At 42.3% G+C, this 12335-nt stretch overlaps 1 protein-coding gene across 3 annotated transcripts in view; it reads left to right on the forward strand.

Moving 5' to 3' along the window:
• The first annotated feature begins 442 nt into the window (after positions 1-442).
• Positions 443-12335, forward strand: part of PIP4P2 (phosphatidylinositol-4,5-bisphosphate 4-phosphatase 2) — a 55492-nt gene continuing 43599 nt past the window's right edge. The window contains exons 1-2 of one of the 3 annotated variants that reach the window (XM_015082869.3): positions 443-1160; positions 5094-5450. In XM_015082869.3, the coding sequence (XP_014938355.1) occupies positions 5444-5450 (7 nt within the window). In that variant the 5' untranslated portion in view covers positions 443-1160; positions 5094-5443. Of the gene's footprint in view, positions 1161-5093; positions 5451-8094; positions 8171-12335 lie in introns of all 3 variants that reach the window. The other 2 variants (XM_015082868.3, XM_027064255.2) reach the window with 2 other exon arrangements.

The following is a 12335-nucleotide window of genomic DNA, read 5'->3' on the forward strand; positions in this document are numbered from 1 at the left end:
CAACCACCAAAATAGGAGAAGAAAAAAACAAGAAAGCATGCCGGTAACTATGCCTAGCTTTTTTTTTTTTTTCTTACTCTCTTTTACATGTGAAAGATCATTCTAAAACGCTAGCTCAAGAAAAGTAGTTTTTAATTGCTTTACATTATTCATAAGCGTCATTATTGTATAAGGTGTCAGGGACAATATGGCCCAAAAACAAAACTATGAGGGCAACGTATTTTGTCAAATTAAACTTGTAAAAGCCAGCACACTATGCATCATTTCAGTAAGATACCGTTAGGAGAGTGCCAAACAGATACGAGAAAACAAGGACAAGCAAGGAATGCACCACTCCTGCAGAAATTTACTTCGTCCTAGACAACAGATACTGAAAAGTGATTTTCCAACAAAAGCAGCAGCAGCCCTCAAGAAGGAATTGATAACCCTAGGAGTAAGCTTTCTTCCCTTAACTGCTGCAAAGTTGGACGGCACAGAATCCCTCCTCCTCCCCCCCCCCGCCCCCATCTTGGAGCTGAACTTGAGATCCGTGTTTGCTGTAGTTTTTCCGCAGTCAAGGCCTTTTCTCTTACCCCCTTTCAGGTTGCTCTTTACCCTTCTTCCTCTTCTTAGCTAAGGAAACGTAAAGTACAAAGAGAGAAGAGTTGCAGCCCCATTCTCTCGCCTCCCCCGCCCGCCCCTCTTTCCGTGGCTCCGCACCTTCCCTTCCCCGCCTTCCGGGGGCAGCCCTACTGTGTTCCCTGGCTCCCGCTCCTCCCCTTCTCCTCTCCTCCCCTCCGCCCCTCTCCCGGGCTCCTTCTTTCTCGCTCCCCTCCCCTCCCCCAGACTGGCTTCCCAGCGCGCTTCCCTTCCCCCGCCTCTCGGTCCCGCACCCTCCCCTCCCCCCGCCTCCAGCCTTGTGACACAGCCCGGGTCCTCCCGGAGGCGGCGGCAGCAGCAGCAGCAGCAGCGGCAGCGGCAGCAGCAGCAGCAGCGGCCGCGGCAGTAGCCACCACCTACGCGGGCGCCGCAGCCCCCGGCTCAGCCTCCCCCCGGCCCCGCCGCCGCCGCAGTCATGGCTGCTGACGGGGTGGACGAACGCTCGCCTCTGCTGTCAGCATCCCACTCGGGGAATGTCACTCCCACGGCCCCGCCGTACTTACAGGAAAGCAGCCCCAGAGGTAAGGCCAGCATAGACCTTTCTACTTCGTAAGGAAAAGCCTAGAATGTGAAAGACCAGGGAGCTGTAGCTCCGAGGCGGAGGCGAGCCTCTCACTTGGGCTGGGAGAGAGGGATGCTGACTGTGCCTTCCCAAGCCCGAACCTGCTTGGCTGGGAGCTTCCCCGCAGGGCTTTTGGTGGGGTGGGGTGGGGTGTGAGCGTGAGTGTGTGTGTGTGTGTGCGCGCGCGTGTGTATTTCACCGCTTCTCACCCGCTGGGTGTGTGTGGGGAGTGTGTGTGTGCGTGTGCGTCCGTCCGCGTGTGTGTGTATTTCACCACTTCTTGCCCAGGGGTACAGGATGTGACATGAATTTCCCAAGCAGGGCTTTACTGTTTTAGAACAGCCCCTAAGTGCAGCTGGAGGAGGTGCAAATCTTTCACAATCATTCACAAATCCTTTCAGGTTGCTGAGAAACCCCTAGTACTGCTCACCTTGGGATCTGTCCTTGAAAGGGCTTAGCTTGAAAAATGTGCATCTCCTCCTGTTCCCCCACCAGTGCTCTGTTCAATCAGGGAATTGTCTCCCCAAAAGGAATAGAATTAATCAATATTCCTAATATGTCTGAAATTCCTGCCCTTCCCTGTTACTCCTCTTAGTAAGGAGTATGTGTTAGCTTTAATGGTGAATGATGAAGAATAGAAAGGAAGATGTACTATTTTTTATGCATGTCTGGGTGAGATCGAAATGAACTTACTTCTAAAAGTAACCCAAGTTAATCCTGCATGTATTTCTATTTATTTACTGCTCAGGATGGAATCAGAAACAATTTGATAGCGGTGGGATCTGAAGAAAGAAGTGTGTGGGTGGGGGGAAGTGTTTAGCAAACTATTCAAAGATCTTTGTTCTAAGCCTTGTAGTCGAGTTCTATAGTAGAAAGAAGGTGGAGTCAGGACTTATAGAAAATGGAAGACAAGACTTTAAAAAACCACTTAGAGTAATGAATGGTCAAATATGGCACTTGCCAACGTAGCTTAAGTGCATCTCTCTTTTTGGCTGAATTTGAGAGGAGTTTAAAAACCCTAGGAGGAGACAGATGTTAATGCCTTTGAAAATATGGGCAGATCATGTTTCTTGTAAACACAACTTTTTCTAAGTTCAAGTCTGGAATTGGAGCGGTTGTGGAGCAGGTTCAACTTGTTTAGTGTTTAAAATTTCCACTTAATGAATTACAACAATCTAGATCTTAATCTGCATTTAACAAGAAGCAGGACAGAGGTAAAAGATGTTCAGCTGTGAATAATTCAGTGTGATCAATGAGTTAAGAAATAAGGTGCAAAATGGAGCAGAGACTCACCTACAGAAAAGCCACAAGTCATGTTTGTAGGTCCATGTTAAACTTGCATCAGAGGATACCAGTTGGGGGAATTTCCTTTAATGCACAAATTTGATATTACACATTACAGAAGAAGTTGCAAAGTCCAGTTCAGCCACTGAGAAAAAGAAGTTTCATTCCAGATAACTTAATAACTGAAGAAATTCAATGTATTAAAGAACGAAATTCAACTGAGTAAATTTGAAAGATCTTATTGGCTTGGGGCGCCTGGGTGGCTCAGTCAGTTAAGCATCCGACTTAGGCTCAGGTCATCATCTCACTGTTGGAGAGTTCCAGTTTGAGCCCTGAGTGGGGCTCTGTGCTGAAGTGGGGAGCCTGGATCCTGCTTCAGATTCTGTGTCTCCCTCTCTTTTTCTGCCCCTCCCCTGCTCATACTTTCTCTCTCTCAAAAATAAATAAAGGTTAAAAATTTGAAGACCTTACTGGCTTTATTTAATGATTTATGACTAGAGCAGCATCCCATCTAGCAGACAGAAGGGAGCTTCCAAAAGCTGTACAAAATGAAAGACTTCTATAGGTGGAAGGGAGTGGGAACAAGGAAATTATACTGCCAAAAAGTGGAATGGTTGTGGGAAGACCAGTTTCCTTTATGGGATGGCAGGGGTCTATCAGGCAGATGACCTCACTCGTGCTGATCAGGTAGTTGCTGATTCACTTTAAGATTCCATTTCTGGAAGAGGTCAAAAGTGTAATTAAGTCTCAGTTTGGTGATATGGAGCTGAGCTTAAGTGACTCCATTTTGAGCCTGTTGTCTTGTTTTTAACAATTGATTTAGCTAAAAGCTGTTTCTGCCTTATGGTAGAATATAATTTTTTTTTCTATACCTGGTGGATAAGAAAGATTAGATAATTAGAAACACTAATTTCATGTGGCATAATACCTAGGAAGCAAGAAACATAGATGAGAAGTGAGAACGTTTTATGTGTTGGCATTTTTGTCAGAATATCTTCTCTTAACTAACAAATAAGCATCTTCATATATATTTTGAGTAATACACAAGATCTGATTCTAGAACACCAGTGCTATTTACCCATTCAGTGATTCACTGGGCAGTATGATGTGCTAGAGACTACTCTAGGTCAACAAGACTGACCAAACCCATCCCCTCTTGGAGCCCATGTTGAAGTGGGCAGAAATAATAAATAAACACAATGGCAAATTATTTGTATTGTAGGAAACACTCTGTTGCTAGACCAGATCTTTTCAGTCTTGAAAGTGGTTGACAAGAATTAGAGTTGAAGGTTGGGATTCAAAATAGAATAGAATGTACTTTTTGATAACGAACTTTGTTTTATGATACCATTCATAATTATGCACTTTTTAAAAAAATAGTTAAGAGCCGTAACTCGTGATTATTTTCCCTAATCGAATCCTTTGCTGTTTGTGTTACCATCTAAGAACAGGAATGTTAGCTCTCACTCCAAGATGAAGTATTCCGTTTTAAGTTGAAAGTTGGTGAAGTGTTTATTTATAGACAGGTTATTGATAATGTAGTGGGAAGCAGTTAGTATTATGCGTCTGGTTTTAGCGCAGTGAGAATCATGTCTGGTCTGTGTAATCATCCACCTGGGTTTCTAAGTGGAATGCTTCTAGTGGTCTTTTACCATCAGTATCGGATTCCTGCACAGAGGAGGGGAGCACCTCTCCAGTGATTAGAATACTCCATTTGGTACATGTGTCAGCTTTTGTTAAGGTATAGACATTAAAAGCAAAGACAGGTTTAGGCTCATTTGAAAAAAAAGATTGGAAGAAATACCACAAAACTTACATAATTTGACTATATTTAATTGATTTCATTATACATCTGCTATTTTTATAAGTAGGATATAGCAAGAGAATATGACCTTTATATTTATAGACGAGACTCTGTGAAAAATGGTTTATATTTGGGATTGCCTAATTATCCATGTATTGAATAGGGAATGTGCTTATCTACTTCACTATAATTTTAAAGGAATTGTTATAAGAGACAGTTCATTTACTTAGTTTATTTCTGTCATTCATTCAGCAAATAAATATTTGAGTACTAGCTAAGTTCTGTGATAGGATGGGAAAAACAGATATGGCCCCTCTTCCAGTCTAGTGGGGGATATTGAGACATCAATTACATAGTCATTTGAACAAATTCAAAGTGCAGTGGGGATAAGGACAGTGCCTGAAATTTATCCAGTGCAATGAAATTATATAATAAAAAGACTTAACCTGTTTAGGAAGACAGGGAAGGCTTTCCTGAGACTGTATTGAGACTTTGGTCTCCAAGTTGAACGTGGGGAAAGGAGGATTGGAAACACATTCTAGACTAAGAAAACATTCTGTTACAAAAGCCTTCAGGAGGATGGAGTATGATGAGTACAAGGAACTGGAAGAAGGCTGGTGTGGCTAATGTGGAAGCTAACAGGGAATACACTGCAAAATGGGATTGGAGAAATGGGTATGGTTAATGTTCTCCAAAGACCCTTCTCGCCCTCCAAAGAGCTATGCTTTTTGATATTCAAGTCCTTGGATAGTTCCTCTCCTCCTTGAATCTGGACTGACTGTGTGGTTCAATTTTGATGTATAGGATAAAGTAGAAGAGAACTGAATGACTTCAGAGACAAGGTCACAAGAGGTCTTGCAGCTTTTGCCTTGGTCTCTTATAAAACGTACCCTGAAGAAAGTAACTTGTCTTGTAAGAATTTGAATACACTGAGACTGCCATGCTTTAAGGAACCCCTGACTACACATGTGGGGAGACTACATGGGGAGAGGGATGCTTGACCAGCCCTCAGACATGTGAGTGAAGAAGCCATCTTGGATGCCCAGCCCAGTTGAGCCTTCAGATGACTCCAACTCAAGCCAAATTCTTATTGTAGCTGTATGATAGATTCTAGATGATTACCATCCAGCTCAAGCTGAACAATCCACAGAATCATGAAAGGTAGTATTAAACTGTTGTTTTAAACCACTAAGTTTTGGGGTGATTTGTTTTGCAGCAACAGACGGCCGGAGCAATTAAGTATTGCTCAGTCCATGCAGGCTATTATTGGTCATGTTGAGAAATTTTGCCTTCAACGAAGGGATGATCTGGTTATATCTTTATTATTATTATTATTATTATTATTATTATTGCATATTTATCATCATCATCATCATTATTTAAATGGAAATACAATTGACACACAACGTTACATTCATTTTAGGTGTAGAACACAGTGACTGGGATGTATGTTATGCTGTGCTCACCACAAGTATAGCTACCTTCTGTCAGTATACAACTCTCTTACAGTACCATTGACTATATTCTCTATGATGTGCCTTTTATCCATGGGACTTATTCATTTAATAATTGGAAATCTGTATCTTCCACTCCACGTTCTCCAATTTGCCCAACCTCCAACCCTCCTACCCCCTCCTACCTCCTCCCTCTGACCACCATCAGTGTGTTCTCTGTATTTATGGATCTGTTTTTGCTATTTGTTTGTTTTGTTTTTTAGATTCCATACATATGTGAGGTATTTGTCTTTCTCTGTGTTTTTTTTTTTTAAGTTTTTTTAAAAAACTGATTGAGAGAGAGATAACTGGGAAGGGGCAGAGAGAGGGGAATAAAGAGAATCCCAAGCCGGCTCCACACTGTTAGCACAGAGCCCTACATGGGGTTCGATCCCATGAACCGTGAGATCATGACCGGAACTGAAATCAAGAGTCAGATGCTTAACTGACCGAACCACCCAGGCACCCCTGTCTTTTTATTTTTAAGTAGGCTCTGCACCCAGTGCAGAGCCCAATGTGGGGCTCAAACTCATACTCACAACCCTGTGATAAAGACTTGAGTTGAGATCAAGAGCTGGACGCTTAACTGACTGAGCTATCCGGGTGCCCCTGTCTTTCTCTGTCGTATTTTACTTAGCATAATACCTTTTTGGTCTATTCACGTTGTCATAAATGGCAGCATCTTGTTCTTTTTTATGGCAGAGTAATATTCCTGTGTGTGTGTGTTTGTGTGTGTGTATGTGTGTGTGTGTATACACACACATTGCATCTTCTTTATCCATTCCTGTGTTGATGGACTCTTAGGTTGCTTCCACATCTTGGCTATCATAAATAATGCTGCAGTATACATAGGGATGCATATATCTTTTTCAATTAGTGTTTTTGTTCTCTTGGGGTAAATACTCAGTAGTGAAATACTGGATCATATGCCATTTCTATTTTTAATTTTTTGAGAAGCCTTCATACTGTTTTCTACAATGGACGCACCAGTTTGCATTCTCACCAACAGTGTAATGAAGAACGTTCCTTTTTTCTCCACATCCTCGCCAACACTGTTGTTTCTTGTGTTATTGATTTTAGCCATTCTGACAGGTGTGAGATGACATCTCATTGTAGTTTTGATTTGCATTTCTCTAATGCCTAGTGATGTTGAGCAGCTTTTCATGGTTTGGTTGGCCATCTGTATGTCTTCTTTGGAGAAATCTCTATTCTATTTTTATTATTTTTAAATCACTCTATTTCTAGAGTAGAAAATGAGTGACAGTGGAGCGAGAGTCAATGAGGATCCATGGCTTGAGTGGCCACTGAAATGATTCAGGCAGATCAGTTATGCTGTGATGATAGCTTGGACTCGGGTGGTGGAGGTGGAGACAAGATGATGTTAAGGAAGTAAATTAAAGACAACTTGATGGTAGATTGGCTGAGAGGGTGAGAAGGAGGTGGCAAGAATATCTCCCAGAGTTCTGGTGTCCACAGCCTGGTGTGATTGCCTACACTGAGAGATCCCCAGAAGAGCATCAGTTTTTGGGAAACACAGGTCATGAGCTTACTTTTAGACATGATACATTTAAGATGGTTTCACATATCAAGAAGAGATGTCAGATAGGCAATTGGATCTACAGGTGTAGAGCTGAGAAATGAAGCCTGGGTTAAAAAACACAAAATTGTGTTATTTGTGTATTGGTGACAGCCAAGTACATGGATGTTGATTCAGAACTTCCCGAGGCCCCACCAGTGTGCCATGCAATGTGCTGAGATAGAACATACGTGTATTAAGATATTGGTTATCATCAGTCCTTGGAACAGCAGAAGGCTTTAGGCCAGAGGCCTCCATCTCTGAGTACCTATAAAAATATTGTCACGTTCTCTGTGTACCAAAATGCACAAAAGTTTGGGAGACTATCTATGAGACCACTTAGGGAGAAAAAAAACAAAGTAAAAAGAAGAGAGAGCCTAGGGTAAAGCTTTGAGATACTCCGACTTTCAATGACTAGTTAGAGGAAGATGAACCTCCGAGAAGACTGATAAGTAGCTTCCAGGCAGGTAGGAGGAAAACCCAAAGACTCTCATATCACAGAATCAAGGAGAGGAAACACTTCAAGAAAGGAGTAGTCGAACATGTCCAAAGTTGCAAGAAAGAACAAATAGATAAGGGCTAAAAATGTCTTTTGAACTTAGTGTCATGGAGGTCATTAGTAACCTCAGTGATAATTGTTTATACGTGTTTATATTCAAGTCCTTTTTAAAGAATTGAAAAATTATTCATTTCCACCTGATCTAATATTCTAATGTACATTTATTTTAATTGTAAGATCCCTTCAAGGTGACTTAACTAAAGGGAAGAGGCCAATTCTTTATTCTGAAACACACGTAGATTTCGTATGAAATGTAAGTAGACATTGTCATTTCCTTTTCGCCTTTGTTTCACTTTTTAAAAACGTGTACATTTGAAATTGCTTGAGGAAATGTTTTCAGTGACTAGAAAATAAATTCACTTCTGGTTGAAGAGATAAGTTATTTACTATGTAACCCCTGCATTCCTCACTTAGAAATTGTATAGTAAGTAAGGTATGTTTTTAGTGGTCTTCTGTCCTCTACCTGCAGAAATCTGAAGTTAGAAATGGTGCCTCAGTTTAAAGTGGGGCAAAGTCTTATTTCACTTAGAACTATGTTCTGTTCCAGCCTAGAGTTTTATTGAGTGTCTGAGTTCAGGCTGCTATCACAGAATACCATACACTGGGTAGCTGAAACACCACATTTCTTTCTCACAGTTCTGGAGGTTGGGAGGTCCAAGATCCAAGTGCCAATAGATTTAGCATCTGGTGAGAGCTGAGAGTGTCTTCAGGTTGCAGAGTGCTGACTTCTTGTATCCTCCTCACATGATGGAAAGAGTGCACGAGAACTCACTCTCCGCTTCCTTTCGTAATAGCGCTAGCCTCATGCATGAGGGTTTCGCCGTTATGGCCTAATTACCTCCCAAAGGCCCCACCTCCTAATACCATCACGCTGGGGGTGAGAGATTCAACACGAATTTTGAGGGGACGTAAACATTCAGTCCGGTGCGCTGAATTAGAGTTCTCGAATATATGTGGGCGGTCTGTTACATTTCTGAACCTCCTCGCATCCTTGCGGAGCTTGGGGTTGGCTGTGGATTGGCAGGAGAAGATGAGGCAGACCCGGAGACCCACACCATATGCGTGGCCCACTGTAAGGTTAGCGGCTGGACCACACACCCCGCGAAGGCCTCCCCGGGGGTGTGCACCGGCTGTGGTATGGAGCAAGTAGGGTCTTGCTGAAGCTGATTTTGTGATAGGCTAAAACTAACGCCACCTGTAGGAGGACGATTTCAGACTGGTTCTTGGATCACAAGCTGCTTCGCTGAGGCCACATCCTTATGAAGGGAAAATGGAGCCCAAACGTCGGTGAAGTGTATCTGCTTCTAGTTTTCCAGTATTGCAGCAAGCCCATTTCTTATTACAACCCTTTCCCACCGTTTGGCAGGCATCCGTCTCCATGATTCTTTTATTCTATTTTATAATGCCCACACTTCCTCCTGGCTCTAGCCAGCATCTTTAGTACATTAATCAAGACGTGTTTCATTCAGTCAGTCATCCTTTCAAATATTTGAGTGCCTATTGTACTGTTCCAGATGCCTGGGAGCTTATGTTCCAGTGAGAGATACATACAGTGAGCACTATAATTTCAGAGAGTGAAGAAAATAAAGCAGGGTATGAGGATGGAGAGTTAACTGCATGGGGAGTGTCTCTGATTGCTTCAGGAAAGATAGACATGACAGTTGCTCAGAGACCTGAAAAATTAGTTGAAATCAACCATTGGAAGACAGGGGAGAAGTGTGCAAGTTGAAACATGCTGTTTGAAAACAAGGAGGGCAGTGGGTTACAGCGTGGTGTCTAAGGGGAAGTGTGGCGGAAGGGATTAGGGGACTGGACCAGGGAAGACAAGGAGGGTTTGTAGGTCACCGTCAGAGATATGGTTGCATTCCGAGGGTAATGGCAAACCGTGGAGGGGTTGGAGCAAAGGAGAAACGTGAAATGCTTTACTTTTTAAGAAAATCGGGGCATCTGAGTGGCTGTCAGTTGAGCATCCGACTTTGGCTCAGGTCATGATCTTGTATTTCATGAGGTCAAGCCCCACGTCGGGCTTGCTGCTGTCAGCACGGAGCCCGCTTTGATCCTCTGTCCCTATCTCTCTCTGCCTCTCCCCCACTCACACTCTGTGTCAAAAGTAAACATCAAAAAAAGAAAGAGAATCATCGTGGTTGGGATGTGGGGAGTGGATTACTGGGGGGAAAATAAGAAGACACTGAATAAGACATGGCACTAATCAGGAGGCTGTTCATGTGGGCTAGGTAAGAGGTCTGAACCAGGGTGGAGGTGACGGAAGGAAGCAGTGAGACATGGTTGGATTCAGGGCATATTTAAGCATAGAGCAGCAGGACTTGCCAACGGACTGAGTCAGTGGAAGGAAAGGAATCACGAATCTCCAAAAATGACCCAAGCAACTAGGAAACTCTTTTATCTAAGGTAGACAAACAGGAGAAGAAGTTGTATATGTGGGGGCAGGGGGAAGGACAGTGGGAATCCATATTCTGTTTTATTTTATTTTATATTTTAAAAATGTTTATTTGGAGAGAGAGAGAGAGCGAGTGTACACACACAAGTAGGGGAGGGGCAGAGAGAGAGAGAGAGAGGAAGAGAGAATCCGAAGCAGGCTCCAAGCTTTCAGCGCAGAGCCCTATGGCAGAACCCAAGGCGGGGCTCAAGTCTATGACCATGAGATCATGACCTGGGCCAAAATCAAGAATCTGATGCTCCACTGACTGAGCCCCCCGGGTGCCCCTCAATACTCTGTTTTAGAAGCATTGAGTTTGAAATACCTTCACTCCTCACTCAGTTGGGGGTGTCGAGTAGGCAGTGGATGAGCAAGTCTGGGATATGAGGACACATCAGGGCTAAAGAGTAAATTTCATTCAGCAATTATTTATCATCTGTATGATAACACATCACTGTGGTGAGAGGTGATGCTGTGAATTTCCCATTCATTTCCAAGGACTTTGCATATGGTTTTCAGGAATGTCAAATGTTTAGGGTATAACATTGTTAAAATCTTGAAAGATTGGCAGATGGATACAGATGTTAGCCAGACGAATACAGATGTTAGAGAGGCGAGTTAGCCAGATGGATGTTCATTAACTATCTTTGAGGGCAATAAGCAACTATCTGGGAAGTGATCCAAATGGGGAAAAGCAGACAACATTGGATATAGTTTTGTGCTCAGCTGTTTTGTGTTTCAGTTTTGTAAGGATGAGGAGATGTTGTATACACTGGGAGGGATATCCCTCTATTAGCTCTTAAAAGGGAATACATTCTTCCTGTTGTTTTCTGTTCTTTTGAGAGGACTTCTCTACTTTTGGAGGTGGGGGGAATGTATTAGCGTTTGTGGTGCTTTGGCACTTTTCCAGATTCTTTCCTTTTCCTGATTGCTGTTGTAAAGTGAATTTTTTTTTTTTCCGTAAGACTAAAAACAATGTGACAAAGGAATGGAAAGCATGGCTTCTCTTCCTGGCCTTCAGGTCAGTTTCTCAAGCACTGGATATCTAAATCCCTTTATAATGTCAGAGATGATCTCACTACCAGGTATGGTTTAGCCTGTGGGACTTGATGCTTGAGTTCTTTCTGCCAGTGGCTAGCTGCTGACCTGAGAATAGTTATTTGACATCTCTGTGCCTCAGTTTCCTAAATGAGAAGGCGTGGTTTAGTATATTTCCTTTTGCTTTTCTATTCTATGACACAGTTGTTCTTGGTAAGCAATCTGGATACACCTACGAGAATAGATCTATAACTTTGAAATATAGGTGGTTATCTTATCTCACTCTTTCACTTCCAATGTCCCTCTTTCACTTAAGTTCCTACTCTATTACTCTCTGAAAATTGGAAAGATATTGTATTAAAGAGTATTACATAGCTCTTTTAAGCATTGGAAGTCCAACTAACGTGCAATATATTATTCTGTAGAAAGTATTTGTATGTGCCACATGACGGTTAGGGCATTCTATCAAAGCGTCTATTTCTAAAGGTAATGGCAAAATCCTTCTTCTTCCAAGTTGAAATATTTAAGCTTGGTAGATTCATAATAGGGATTTTAAAACAGTGTATAAGAAAGTTTCTAATTGTTCAACATTTGAACATGTGGTTTCTACAGAGGGAGAATTTGGGGGAAGGTATGTTATAAAATGAAATCTTATAGTGTTAGAGATTAAAGTGCTAAGATTCACAGTCCAAAAGAAAAGAAACACAGGGTGAGAATAGTGAGTAGATTTAAGGTGAGAAGACTTTCATAAACACCCGAGTTGTTATTACTCTTAGGCCATAGGATGTTTCCCTAAAAAACACTGATATCTACTGAGCTGTATGAATTCTACCAATTAATACAAAACTATTTCAAAAATTTCTAAGAAAACCATTTTCAGATTTACAGAATTCAGGGATCCGGTTCTGTTGGTTCTCTGTACAGAATACTTTGCCATGCTCAA

This window comes from Acinonyx jubatus, chromosome F2, assembly GCF_027475565.1.
Source record: "Acinonyx jubatus isolate Ajub_Pintada_27869175 chromosome F2, VMU_Ajub_asm_v1.0, whole genome shotgun sequence".
Lineage (NCBI taxonomy): Eukaryota > Metazoa > Chordata > Mammalia > Carnivora > Felidae > Acinonyx > Acinonyx jubatus.